The following is a 15,000-nucleotide window of genomic DNA, read 5'->3' as shown; positions in this document are numbered from 1 at the left end:
AAGCTAGAAGGCTAATGGAAAATGTTTTGTGCATAGATGAGACCAAAATAGAATTTTCTGGTTTACATGAGAAGTGCTATGTTTGGAGAAAGTAAAACACTGTATTCCAGCATAAGAACCTTATCTCATCTGTGAAACATGCTGCTGGTAGTATCATGGTTTGGGCCTGTTTTGCTGCATCTGGGTCAGGATGACTTGCCATCATCGATGGAACAATGAATTCTGAATCATATCAGCGAATTATAAAGGAAAAGGTCAGGACATCTGTCCATGAACTGAATACCAAGAGAAAGTGGGTCATGCAGCAAGACAATGACCCTAAGTAGACAAGTCATTCTACCAAAGAACGGTTAAAGAAGAATAAAGTTAATGTTTTGGAATGGCCTTAATTCAACAGAAATATTGTTGACAGACCTGAAGCAAGCAGTTCAGGATAAAATTCCTCCAAGCTGATGTTCAGGACTGATCAACAGTTACCAGTAATGTTCAGTTGTAGTTATTTCTGCACAAGCGGGTCACACCAGACACTGAAAGCAAAGGTTCACATACTTTTCCACTCACAGATGTGTAATATTGGATCATTTTCCTCAATAAATAAATGTTAACCAAGTATAATATTTTTGTCTCATTTGTTTAACTGGGTTCTCTTTATCAACTTTCAGGACTTGTGTGAAAATCTGATGTTTTAAGTCATATTTATGCAGAAATAAAGATAAATTCTAAAGGGTTCACAAACTTTCAAGCACCACTGTAAATATCGTACTTCTGAATTTGCAAACCACCTTGGACAACAGCTCTACATTTTGCTCAGTTTTAAATGACAGATCAAAACTTAAATGATTAAATGTGTAAATCTCTGCGTGAACTCACCATTCCCTACATCAGTTATCCACACGGACGGGACACCCAAAGCGTTGGCCAGGAAAATGCCATGAGGCATCTCCAGTGTGCTGGTGTTCCAGGCGTGCAGGAAGTCTCCATCTGTACTAAACACCAGCACTTTGGGGATATTCTCACCTCTCTGCAAGAAAACAGTGTGTACACCTGAAACATTTCAGTGACATATCATCAATTATGTGGATGTGAGCATGCTTTAACCTCACCTGTGCAACGTACACTACGCCAGCCAGATGGTTCACAGCCACTCCGAAAACCTCTCCAGTGAAATGCTCTGAATATTTTGGCCAGGAGACATCCAGCTTGTAGAGGGTTCTCCCCGCAATGCTGATGTCCCTTTTACGTCCTGATGCTACGTACTTCCCAAAAATGATCATACAGAGGGAAAAAAGATCAAATACAGAGCCTAGAAGAAAGATAGCTAGCTAGTAATGGTGTACAAAATGGTTCTTTTTAATGATTCAAAATCATTTAACAGTTCCGCCAGGATTTCACAATTTCACGATCACAGAAATGAAAGCAAAATCAAGCAAACTCCACAATGTTCGGTGGAGCTTGGAATTTTTTGAAATCACAACAGATTTTCAGAAGATGCGTCATGTGACGTCATCGCAACGCGCAATCAGCCAAAGCCCACTTCGATTCCCGTGCGTTGAACAGGAGTACAGTTAAAAGGTCTCATTTACCAACAAACATCACTGCGAAAGATCGTGCAAAACAATTTCATGCAATTCAAGTAGTTTTCTGCTTTAAAAAACAAACAAACAAACAAACAAACAAACAAAAAAAAGCACAAAAAGCTCTGCAAGTTGAATTGCAAAATTTGAAAAAATGCCGCAGCAAAATCAAGCATTTTTGGCCAGAACCATCACAAAAAAAAAACTTCACTAAACCCTATATGGACTGCTTTAAATCATACATTAAAATAATTTTGATCCATTACACCAGTGAGCTAACTCATTGGTTAGTTCAGGTATAATTTACAAAACTCTTAAATTCTCATACGGGCCAGCATTTAACCCCAAACCCCCCTCCCTGTTTTATTTTATTATAAATTATAACAACATTTAAAATAAGGACAATAAATATATTAAGGATGTTTATAATTACGTCTCCCGTTGACCCATCCATAGCTGCATTTGCAATGAATGGTCAAACATATCTGTGATTTAAAGACTGTCTCCATTTCATGTTGCTCTCTTGTCTGTGAAAGACTGTTCCCCATATTTTCCCCTGAATGTTAGGAATAATATGAAGCACAGCCGTCTGTCTCTCTGCTGGTTTGTGGTGTTATACAAATTCCCCGTCCCTGAAATTTCTAGCTATGAGCCACCATGTGAAGACAGAATAAGAGACTTTGAAACATTTCTTGGATTCGAGCATAACAGATTGGACTTTTGCATATTTGTGTGCATATTGTACACTCTTGGGCAAAAAAAAGGGTCAAACCCACAATGGCAAAATATTACGCTTTTAATGGTCTTAACAACAAATCATTGGTCAGGAAATTAAACAAATAATTAAAGTAGCGTAGTATGGGATAGCTTTTGCCTTTGATTTCTTTAAAATGTTTAAACCCTGTGAGTAAACTTGCAGACAGCTTTTTATTTTTATTTTATTTATTTATTTATTTATTTGTTTTATTTGTACCTTATTTTACATTTTGTACATCTTAGTTAGAATTTTACTTCAAACATTTTAATCATGATTTTTACATTTGTGTACAAGATGACTATAGAAGTGAATTTCCCCGTTTCTAGCTTTTCCCTAAACAGTTCACGACAGCAAAACTAAACAAGCAAATGGTGGCACAGGAGCTCTCAGAAGTATATATGTTTAATTCTTGCAAATTTTCTGACCAATGATTTGTTGTTAAGACCATTAAAAGGTTAATATTGTGTAATTTTGGGCTTGGCCCTTTTTTTCTTTCTAGCCCAGGAGTGTATAGTCTTCCGGGATTATTCACATGTACACTACCGGTCAAAAGTTTAGACACGCTCATTCTTTATATTTATACAGTCGGATGCACCGAAATTATCCAGCCGAAAATAGCAAAAAAAATAAATAAAAAAAAATAAAATAAAACCACTTACGGTGTCCGGCTGAATAAATGAAAAGGCCGAATAAATTTGACCGAACAATGACGTGTTTGATGATGCGACCAAATAGCCTAGCAACCAGAGTGAGACGCGCGAAGCTTTAATTGCAGCAAACATGTCGGCAGTGTGGAAGCATTTTAAAGTGTCAGAGAAAGATGTAAGAAAGGCCGATAAAGAAGTAGGCATATGTCTAGGACAATTATTCATTTGTTGTGGGTCCATCCACTTTTTTGCACTCTTGTCAATGCACTTTTTTGTTGTAGGCTACAGAGTGTTACATTCTTTCAGCAGTCAGTTATAGGCCTAACATCGGCTGTTCAAGGGGGCTCAGAGACAACCACATAAAAATATTTTATTTTACTCGTTTATTTATTTAAAGTTATATTGTGCCTTGTTGGTAGCCTATGCCTGCTGGAATGAAAAAAAAATGTTCAGTGTTAAATAAATATTTCGAAATTGTAGTTTTTGTAATTGTTTTTATTTCTTTGAAAAGCACGACAAAATAGTAAAAAGCACATTTTGACTATTTAATTTATGCAATGGTGAAAAAAATGGAAAAAATGTGAAAAAAAACATGTTCGGTATTCGGCCTTCAGCTAAGTTTTTCATTATATTCAGCTTCGGCCAAGAATTTTCATTTCGGTGCATCCTTATTTATATTTATATTTATTACCCCCCCCCCCCCCCCCCCCCCATTTTAGAATAATAATAATGTCATCAAAACTCTGGAATAATACAAGTGGAACTACGGGAATTATGCTGTAATCAAAAAATCCAAAATAAATAAAAATAATTGAGTATTTTAGCATGTTCAAAGTAGACACCCTTGTTTCCTAGGATTTCCAGAAATGTTTTCTCAACCGATTTCTTGAGGAATCGCGCTGAGATGTTTTTTTGGTTTTTTTTAGACAGTATTAAAAGGAGTTCACATCTAAGCTGGACACTTATTGGCTGCTTTTCGGAATATTTCGCTCTGAGTCATCCGTTTAAAAAAATCTTTTTTTGTAAATAAAATGTTAGTTTTCAAGTGAAAGGAATTAATATGTTAGTACAATTCTATTTTTGTCTACATCACTGATTTCACACATTTAATCACACACCTTCAGATCAAAAGGTTTTTAAGATCATGAGAAACGTTTCAGCCGAGGGTCCACAAACTTTTGACCGGTAGTATATGATCTATATAATTTGCTTCATACTACAATAAAACACTCTTCAAATTAAAGAAAAGATTTGGTGTTGTGTTCACGGTTGTGCTCCGTGACTGCTTTTAGCTCAGTCCAATTCGACTGATGTTGAAAAATCCATCCACCAAGTCTCAAAACCTACCAGCTCCCAAAACACAGTAAGGCCAATTACAAAATCTTAAACAAATCATTGCTCCAGGATTCCTGGTTTGATCTGAAACTGGGGTTTCTGTATGAGCTCCATGGGTTTCCTCAGGGTTCTCTGGTTGACTATGCTAAATTATCCCTGGGTGTGAATGTGTGTGCATGGTGCCCTGCGATGGACTGGAGTCCCATCAGTGGTGGATCCCTGTCCAGGATTGAGCAGATACTGAACATGGATGAATGAATAACTGGAGAATAACTGGAAAATAACTGGAAAATGGCAGCTGGTACGCAGGGCCCAGCATGTTCGGTGTTTCAGCAGCGACAGCTAATATATTCAGTGTACGAAGGGTTGAGTTTGTTCAGGTCGAACGACTGAACGTTTTAAAGTAAATTTTGTTCAAACAGTAACGGTAGAAGTGAATCAGTAAACCATGTATCATTTCTAGTGTAATGATCCGTTCGTTCAAAATGATTCGGTTCTTCAGGTACGTCACTCCGCTAGCTAGGAAAGCTATAAATCAAAACTGTGCGCGTTCTGGGTGGATGCACCTTGACAGCCACAGCAAGCATGGTCATATTTCTTCACCTAAATTAATAATTCCTTTATATATCAGGAAGTTGTTTTATTAAATTGTTAAGCGTTAACCAGCGAACTAGGTACCTGCTCTGCACCCAACAGCTGTAACGAACTATGACACCATGTCAAATATCATAGAAAACAAAAACAAACAGACTTACGTGCGAATTTAAGGTGCTATACATCACAAACATTACGAGGAAGATAACAGCCATTGCTGAACTAATGAAACACAACTGATTTTTCTTTTTCATGTAGAAAGCGTACGCCGTGTTAGCACACTGATCCGAGCAACCGAGCAACCACGAATCCGCTTCCTGTTATGATCACGTGACAAATGAGCACGAGATCTCAGACGCTGATTCATATACACCAGAGGTTCTCAACTTTTTGTAACTAAAGTGCCCCCAAGCCTTCCCTATCATGTGGCACGCTCCCCCATATTGGAGGAGAACAGGTATAATGATTATCTATTCTATATAAAATCTCTCATATATTGCCCTTTTTTTATTACTTCTCATAGCTTATGATTTTTAAAAATAACTTTTATAAAACTATAACGCACAGGTGTGGAATATGAATGATCAAAAATGTTTCTGAACACTATAACTAATTTGAACAATAGAACTAGGCTGTAATAACGTGTACAATTTTACATGTAAAACATGTTGCATTACATTCGTCTTACGTTCTAAAAACATTCACATAAGAATGATGTAAATTGGGAAGGACACGTTTTGTTATCCATGACATTGTTAAATCTCTGGCTCTCAGACCCTCACTGAACAGAGCAGACACAGAGAGAGGTGTGAGTGCAGAGGGAAAGCAAGACCTCACGCTTACAGGACTGTACTGGATGAGAGGGAATGCGGGGTTTTTCATTTATGCACATTCTATTTGAAAAGCAATAAAATAGACCAAGTACCCAAATGATGCCCTGTCTGTTTCTTTCTTGAAAAAAAATTCACACACCCCCCGGGTGAGAATCACTGATCTACACCAATCTAGCACAAGAAATAATTATTTTTTAAAATAATAATAAACTGAAAATGAAACATCTCAAATACATATTTTCCAGATGACATGGACAAATCGGGTTAAGCAAGGCCAAAACGCTTTATTTGTTCTCGTCTTCTGTTCGGCTGCAAACTCCTGTTAACATGAAAAACACAAACAGCCCAAATTTCCAAAATAAGGAAAGCCGCAAAGTTTTATTCCAAAATAATAGCGGAAAACTAAGAACTAGCATGATAATTTAAAAGACCACTTCCAGATCACTTCCTCCACAACTGGTTTGCTTAAAGCTAGAGTAGAAGAAAAAAAAAATCTGTTACTGATCATTATATATATATTGCATTTTTTAAAATGATATGGGACATCTATGATCTTTTTCTCACTGGCTCTTATTAAACACTGAGAAGCTCACATTGGACAGTAAATCAGACAGAGTGAAGCTAGTGTATAGATGTAGTGTTGGCAGAAGGTCATAAAGCACTCATGGGTTGGCAGATGCATCTCCCCTCCCAATGTTAAAAACATACATATGTATACAGACAGTATAAAATAGTTTAGACTGTTACATTTCAGCACACAGCATGGACGATGAAGATTAGATAATAGAAAAAGGATAGTTAATGAAATAGGGCAAAACTCATGCATTCATAGCAGGGGGAAAAAATGCCACTTTTCTCCTAGCCTGGACCAAAACATGAAACGACAGGAAATCTTATCATTAAAATAACTGCAATCATACATTAATGAAGTTAACCACCAAGATGCTTTGGGCATTTCATTATTGGGTAACTAGTTGCATGATAAGGCATAAAACTAGCATTAGCTATTGGATGTTGCAAGTCTTTCAATTTGTTTAGTACAGGATCTTAAAAAAAAAGAATATATTTTTTAAGATATGGCAGGAAACACTTTTTGCACACATATAAATGTTACTTAATTAATGGATGACTGCTAAAAGTGGGGAATAAGGCTAACATGGTATATTTGACCAAATACATTGCATATATACTTCTTTTGCAGGGAGTTAATACAGGAATACTCCCTTTGCCTCAAAGGTTAAGAAACATACATTGCGAGACTTACAAATGACAATTTAAAGAAAGACTTCTCAAGCACAGTGAATAATGGTGAAGTATGGCCCCCAGGAAGGACAGTGATGATGAACAATGACATACAGGGACTAGTGGTTAGATGGTACAGTTTAGTTGTTACAGTACATTCACTGTGTCACATGCTCCTCGTCACCAACACGCTGATTTATGGCTATTAAGAGGCATTTAAATACTTCCCTATCTGTCTCCGTAAACCCCTCACACAGAGCAGACATACGTACAGCCAGACATACACAATCATCCACTGATTGTGTGTCACAAAGAACAGTACAAGAGAGATTGCGAGGATAACACTAAATAGTCCGACACGTACAAAGTACAAACATGCTTTCATTGCTGAAAGGTTACAGTGACAGAGCACTTTGGTGAATGGCGGGTTTAAGGCAATACTGGTGCAAATCAGCATATGAAGAGGGTGAGGAGGTTGTTTATGCGCAGGGGACTTGTAGAAAGAAGTGTAGAGAGAGAACAGCCAGAGCTCTTTATTTGTCTTGCATCTTCTCCAGGATGGGCACGATCATGTCGAATTTGGGTCTCTTGGCAGGATCTTCGTTCATGCAGATCCTCATAAGTTTGCAGATGTGGGGCGAGATGCCAGGCGGGATTGTGGGACGCAGACCTTCTAGTGCCACCTGGAGGACAAATGAATAAGGCAAGGATGAAAAATAAATTCCAAATAAGCTGTGGGAACAGAAAAATAAATCATGCGTAGGTTTAAATAAAAATGAAGAGAATGGAAGCTGACAGGAAGCATTTTGTTACAAACACTGACAGATTTTAAGGGCAAAAAAAAAATTCTACTAGAGTCCAGTATACGATCATGTAAAAAAGAAAGTACGCCCTCCTTCAATGTTCAACAGGCCCTAAATAACAATTGTGTGGTCCTCACCAACATCTATAAACAAACAACCTCAGTTAACAAAAAACACAACAGATTTCAAAATAGTCATTTTTATCCCAAAAGGTAATGTTAATCTTGTGCAGAAAACAAGGTCTAATGTTTGCACACATTATTTGCTTAACAAAGACGTTAAAAAGTGCCTTTTTGTGATTTGTCATTAGTAATCTTTTTGTTAAAGTTGAAAATATTGTTCCTGAAAACCTTATGGATAAACATTAACTAGAGATGTACCAATGTATTGGCTGATAATCGTATCGGCCGATAAAGGATATTTTTCCGGCTTTCAGCTATCGGCCAATAGTTTAAAAACCATCCTATAATCAGGGCCGAATATATCCTGTCAATCAAAAGAGGGCGGGAAAACACATTGATTTCATGCTGTGTGTAAAGATGTCTCTTGTGTGGAATGAATACAAAACTGCAGTTTATTATCTGTGTACTGCTAAACTTTTACACCGGAAGTAAATTTTACGATGCAGACGTTTCGGCGTCGAGTCGATCTGCATTACTTTCAGAATTCTTTTAAATTAATCATTATTAATTTAAAAGAAGGTATAAAAAGCAAAACTATCGATATCGGCCGATATAACTCTGAATAATCGGTGATCGGTATCGGCTGAGAAATTTAGTATCGGTGCATCTCTAACGTTAACTGTACCATCCCAAGCTTACACTCATACAAACACACAGGCTGAAGGTGGTGACACTCGCTTACCTTCATGCCAATCTCCATGTTGGAGAGATCAGCGAACGGTACCTCTCTGGTGACCAGTTCCCACAGCAGCACAGCAAAGCTCCACATGTCTGCAGAACGCCTGTTAATTTCCTCTGGCTTCTTCTGCAGAGCTGGTGGGGGCACACGAAAAAAAGGACATCAGGTAAACAAACAAAACACAAAAAATAGGGCTTAAAGAGGAGGCCTACTGAAAGGGAGGGTACCTTCAGGGGCCATCCATGCTGGAGAATACATCCTGCCAGGACACTGGAAGGAGAACTTAACATCTGCCATGCTTATCCTGGCTGTCATGTCCTCATCTATCTGTTCAATGGAATCATTGTCCAAAAAAAAGAATTAAAAAGATAAAAGCATTGCGATGTAAGAAGTCATTTAGACGGTAGGTTATACAGAAAGGAAAAAAAAAAAGATCAGGCATTGTAGGGAGTCAGGTATTTTAAATGTCTAGTAGTAGAGTAAAGGCAACTGGACATGTGTTATAATATTCAACAGCCTGCATTGCTACTAGATTAAAAAGTGATAGAAGTAAAAATCAGGACTAGATGGTGAGACAAACTCACTGATTCTCTATGTATGATTCAATAGTAGACACTTCCTGATCTGGTATACTGCAAACCTCATCAAATACACGGGCACTATTAGGACCAAGAAATTATGCGTTCTATGCAGACTGCATGCTTACCATGACAGTCTTGCTGTTGAGATAGTGACGTGGAATCATGGGCTCCAGTGTATGAAGGAAGGCCATCCCACATGCAATGTCCAGCGCAAACTTCACCGCCTGCATCTGATCCACCACAAAGTCTAAAGTGAGAGCAAAAACTGATTAGAAGTCATAATATTTCTTACAACATAGTGTCCACATAATCACAACATAAAACTGTGCTGCTAAACATGAGACACAGACGGCACTTTGTGAAGACAAAAAACCTCTGTTGTTTTTGTGTTGGATTGTCTGTGTACTGTGTGTGTTTAGAAAACTTTACTCACTGGTGCCCTCGTGGAGCACGTTGTAAAGGGAGCCATACGGCATCCAGTGTGTGATGATGACGGGGTGTGGAGCAGGGGGTGACTGACACGCCCCTAACATGGGCAACACATTGGGATGGGAGAAGATTCTACAGCAGGGTGACACACACACGACAGCTTGCAGACAAACATTTAAGTGCAAGTTTGTTCGATAGAACGTCAAGTATGAAGATCAACATTCTAGCTTCTGCCTATGGCAAACTTGCCTAGAGCATGTAGGCCAGAAATGGAACAAATGACTGAAAATGTACAAGAGAACAAAATTGGAGGTCTTTGTATGGCACTGTAATCCTTATGAATACCCATCTACTTTGAATACTTGCTACACATAATATTTATATAAATATAATATAAAAGAATTTATCTGAAATTTGTCCTATTGGCAAAGATTAAACATTCGACACCTTCAACCCCCACCCCCCCTCCCTCCTATAGATGCTGCAGGCTACCTAGAAAATGTGTATTTATACCTCAGTTTGGGGTATTCCTCATTAAAGTCCCGACTCTTTCTGGTGGTCCAATCCCGAACATGGAGCACCTTCACCACAATTTCCGTCCCTTGCCAGCGGCCCTTCCACAACTACCACCAAGGGAGTAAAATCATCATCATCATCATCATCATCATCAATAAAAAAAATTCATAGAAATTTTAAAAAGTCTGATTATTTGTTTTTTTGTAAAAGAAAAAAAATACAAAGCCAAAGACTATAATGGGCAATTTTACAACAGAGAACTGCACTTACCTCTCCTGAGTGATTTTCATTGACCTTGGCCATAAATGAGAGCTGCTTGTAGTCAATGCCAGCATGCTTGTTTAGTGTACCATTGCCTATAGATATAAATAAAGTTTTTATATTTTTATATATTATATATATATATATATATATATATATATATATATATATATATATATATATATATATATATATATTACACACACACACACACACACACACACACACACATATACATACACACACACACATATATATATATATACACACACACACACACAAACAAACGAACAAAAAAAAAAAAAAAAAAAAAACACAACGGTAATAGGAAATAAGCAGTTTTTCCCCTCATCTACTTTATACCTCAGGAGCTTCCAGTATACATCATTTACATTATATTTATGGCATTTGGCAGCCACCCTTATCCAGAGCAACTTACATTTATCTCATTTATACAACTGAGCAATTGAGGGTTAAGGGCCTCAAAACAGTGGTAGCTTGGCAGTGGTGAGGCTTGAACTCCTGACCTTCTGATCAGTAACCCAGAGCCTTAAACCACTGACCCACCACTGCCCTATACACGATCATATGAAGTGTTTAGACTGGCAATCATTTTTGACATTTTATTTTGCTCATTAAAAATGCAATGATTTAGCCCCCTTACTGAGATCACATCCAAGTAAGTCCATGAAAGGAAGAACCCAAAGCAAAACAATACACATACAGTACATCCTACATACATACTTTCCACATTTTTTCACACAGCGAGTGCTTACGTGGTCGTGTTCGGGTTGTGCCCTTCCAGAAGGTGTCCTTAAAGGGAACTTTGGTCAAATTCTGTCCTTGCTTCTCTGCCATTTCTGAACAAACAATATTTAGGTTAAAGTGATACCTACATACTAAAATATGTTGTTTCATAATGCATTTCAGTGTCTAATGAGCTCTGCAGTTCATCACAAATAGATTCATCACCTTTCAGATGGTCACGGAGGTGTGGCTTGGCTTTGTCCACTGGTGTTTCTCCATATTTGTTACAGATGCTCACTTGAGCACCGTTATTGACAAGGTCCTGAAGTGGATTTAAGGGAAATGTAAACGGAGGTATTTCTGATAAGAGCAAGTTAAAGAATGTATTAATTAATAAAAAAAAGAAACAAACTAACTAAAACAAAAACTAACAAAAGGCAATTCATTCTTTCGGTATTCAAATCTTCATTAGGTACAACTCATACTCTATTTACCCTCATTGGATATTTAATTAGTTAACCTGCAATACATGTGCAGTACTAGGTATACAGTAACTAACTGTAGGCTATTTGTTGGTATGTACATCATCCCCCTCTCCATTCATCATTCAGTAGAAAAGAACCACCATATTCCATTGGCATGTTAGTGGATGTTGCACTTATAGGAGAGTATCAGGTTAAGTATTGTTGAGTAAAACACTGCTTGGTTGAAAGCTAAAAGTATCCAGTCAACAGCCCTGAAGGGGTCAGAAACGGAACACTTATAATGAGTAGAGGGTATTAATTAATTAAATAACTAATTCATTCAGCTTTTCCTGGTGCTTGTCATGGTGGTAAAATGCAGGGAAGATCAGCTAAGATCTGCCAATCCGTGAATACAGATTCCAACTCCTCCTGCGGGAGCCCGAGAAGTTCCCAAGCTAACTATGAGATAATATCTCCAATGGGTCCTCCATCTGCCCTGAGGTCTCCATCCAGTGTAATGTGCCAGATACAGTTCTAGCGGGAGCTGACCAGGAAGCAACCTCATAATCTGTCCTTCACACACACTCTTTCCATTAGTCACTAATACAATCTCAAGGTATTTAAACTTCTACAACAGGAGCAAGGTCTCTCCATCACCTGAAGGGAGCATCACACTCTTTTCTGGGAGAGAACCATGGTCTTGGATTAAGAGGTACTGATTTGCAACCCACTTCAGTTGGTGCTAAGAAAATATCATGTTTAAATAACACAGATAGTACCTCTTACCCACCTCATACTTCAAACTTCTCCAACCCTGGCTGCCTCTTGTCCATGAAAACCATAAACAGTAGTTGAGACAAGACACACCCTTGATGGAAATGGAAACTGACCGTAAATGGTTTCCACTTCATGCCAAAAATGTGGACACAACTCACGCTGCACGATACAGAGATCACATGTAGAATCAAACCCAATAACCTGTACTCCTTGAGTAACTCCCACAACAAATGATGAGGCACATAATCATAGGCCTTCCCCAAATCCACAACACACTTGATTAGACTTGATTAACATACTTCCATAACCTCACACAAAGCTGTGCAAGAGTAAAGAGCTGGTCCATTGTTCCATGGCCTGGCCAGAACCCGCATACCTCATGAATCACAGGTTTCACACTACTCTCCAGAACCCGGTCATGGGCTTTTCCCAGGAGGCTGAGGAGTGCGATTCCTCTTTTAAAAATAGAGACCACCATCACAGTTTGTGAGACACAGCCTCAGATCTCCATGCAAGCTTGAAGAGGCTCGTTATCCACACAACTCCAGCCTTGTCCTTCATTGCTAAGAATGTTTACAACCACCGAAGTAACGCCAGTCACAGAGAGTGACTTGAAAACAGAGATTGCTGGCACTGCCTTGTGAAGGGAGGGTATGTGCAATGGCTTGACAATATCCTCAGATTGCTCCTTCCATCGCTCAACAGTAATCATCAGTAGATGTCAACATCCCCCCACACTTCCTCAGCAAAACTTAGGCATGGTCTTATCTCCCCTTCCTGAGTAGCTGAGCAGTTTGCCAGAACATCTTTGAGGCCATTCAAAAGTCTTTCCACTGTCTCTCTTAATATGAACTCCAAAGAGCAGTCACTGCCAGTGAAGCAAGCAGTCATATAGCTGAAAAATCTAAACCAACCCTGCAGCAAGATAACAAAAACATTACACGTGGCCAAATCAACTATTTGGTACGTTGGTTCATACCTAAAAATAAAGAATGCACTGGTGAGCTCAGAAACACCAAAAGGCCTGGAAGAACACAGAAAACAACTGTGTGCAAGTCACAGAATAGTTATTTCCCTGGTGAAGTAAAACCCCTAAGCGTATCTGTCAAAAGGGACTTTAACCAGCAGCTGCGAATGGAACGGCTACGGCGACAGGAAGTGAAGTGTTACACCACCATAGCCGAGAACTTAAAAATCATTAAGCAACCGTAAACAAGACAGCACAATGCAGCAATCAGTCATTTATTGAAATACAAAAAAAGTCATTTTAAAAAAGCAAGAGAATGATTGCTTTTGGCATTAAATAATAATCTATTGTCATAAGAGTTTTTACTATTGTATGATGCCAATAGGTTTAAAAACCTAGATTTACCATGTAAGCGATACAGTACTCGCCATTTTAATCTTGATTACATGGAGAAAGACCAATGCCTAAATGAATTTCTTGGCAGAAAATTAAAGTTAGTTAAGTTTAAAACATAACACAGATTAAATAAAAGACTAATGGTACAATCATATACTGATGCAATTACATCAATGCTATATACCATAGAACATATTTTCTTGCCTAATCTGTCATGCTGTAATGACAACGGCAAACCAGCTATTCTCCCGTAGTAGAAGTTTACATTAGAATGTCATGAACTAGCAGTTAAAGTTGCACATGCCCAATACAGTGCCTGAATGCTGTCGCAGTTCCATTCGCAGCTCTTGCTTAAAGTCCCTAAACTCAACAATCAAGAGAAGACCAAAGTAAATACAGAGGGTTCACCACAAGATGCAAAGGTAAAAATGGACTGAATCGCTGATGATTTGAAATATACCACTTCCCACCTTATGCTTTGGGCATTTGTGGGTGCTACTGGAACTGGTTTCCTTGTACTTGATGATATGATTGCTGACAAAAGTAGCAGGATGAATTCCGAAGAGTATTGGGCTATAGTATCTGCGCAGATTCAGCCAAATACTTCAAAACTCATTGGATGGCACTTCACAGTGCAGCTGGATAATGACCCGAAGCATAGTTCAAAAGCAACCCAGGATGTTCCCGCAGCCAGCTTCCATTGACTGCACTGCATCTGACCTACACCCTTCATCCTGCAGTTAGTGAGAGCACTAAATGACTCCACTTCTCTACTTCGACTAAGGCTGCCCCGTTTACATGGGTGGCCTGGTCACCAGTATGCCTGATAAACCTAATCCAGGTATTACCAGGTACTACCAGGTACTTAAGACATTTATGCATATTTCATGGCTGCCTTTAGGATTGATCTTTGTCTAAGGTGTCTTCTCAGATCTGTTCACCAGTGACATACCCATAAGGATCACTGATATGGGAAGTCAATTAACACAAATTATGCACAGAAAAATATTACCTGTATTATGCTTGGGGGGGGGGGGGGGCCTGGGGGACACGCCACCTAACACTGATCTATAACAAGACGGATTAACAAGATAGGTGTGTAATCAATACTTGAACATCATGGTCCTATCTCAGTTGATGAAGGAAACAGATGGAAGTGTTGTTGGGGGCTAACAAATTTTTATATAGTAATTGTATGCTTACAAATTCAGCTATA

The 15,000-nt window shown here is 38.5% G+C and overlaps 2 protein-coding genes across 2 annotated transcripts in view; both read right to left on the bottom strand.

Moving 5' to 3' along the window:
- Positions 1 to 5,245, bottom strand: part of LOC108276529 (NHL repeat-containing protein 3) — a 24,785-nt gene extending 19,540 nt beyond the window's left edge. The window contains exons 1-3 of the mRNA XM_017488277.3: positions 5,069 to 5,245; positions 1,104 to 1,256; positions 871 to 1,021 (exon numbers count right to left, since the gene is read on the bottom strand). Coding sequence (XP_017343766.1) covers positions 871 to 1,021; positions 1,104 to 1,256; positions 5,069 to 5,161 — 397 coding nt within the window. The 5' untranslated portion in view covers positions 5,162 to 5,245. The remainder of the gene's footprint in view (positions 1 to 870; positions 1,022 to 1,103; positions 1,257 to 5,068) is intronic.
- A 759-nt stretch (positions 5,246 to 6,004) lies between these two features.
- Positions 6,005 to 15,000, bottom strand: part of ilk (integrin-linked kinase) — a 21,633-nt gene continuing 12,637 nt past the window's right edge. The window contains exons 5-13 of the mRNA XM_017489824.3: positions 11,406 to 11,502; positions 11,210 to 11,293; positions 10,443 to 10,528; positions 10,170 to 10,279; positions 9,661 to 9,788; positions 9,353 to 9,474; positions 8,874 to 8,973; positions 8,650 to 8,780; positions 6,005 to 7,665 (exon numbers count right to left, since the gene is read on the bottom strand). Coding sequence (XP_017345313.1) covers positions 7,516 to 7,665; positions 8,650 to 8,780; positions 8,874 to 8,973; positions 9,353 to 9,474; positions 9,661 to 9,788; positions 10,170 to 10,279; positions 10,443 to 10,528; positions 11,210 to 11,293; positions 11,406 to 11,502 — 1,008 coding nt within the window. The 3' untranslated portion in view covers positions 6,005 to 7,515. The remainder of the gene's footprint in view (positions 7,666 to 8,649; positions 8,781 to 8,873; positions 8,974 to 9,352; positions 9,475 to 9,660; positions 9,789 to 10,169; positions 10,280 to 10,442; positions 10,529 to 11,209; positions 11,294 to 11,405; positions 11,503 to 15,000) is intronic.

This window comes from Ictalurus punctatus, chromosome 16 (assembly GCF_001660625.3).
Source record: "Ictalurus punctatus breed USDA103 chromosome 16, Coco_2.0, whole genome shotgun sequence".
Taxonomy (NCBI): domain Eukaryota; kingdom Metazoa; phylum Chordata; class Actinopteri; order Siluriformes; family Ictaluridae; genus Ictalurus; species Ictalurus punctatus.
Note: the sequence above shows the minus strand (reverse complement) of the source record. Positions and strands in the feature narration are given on the sequence as shown.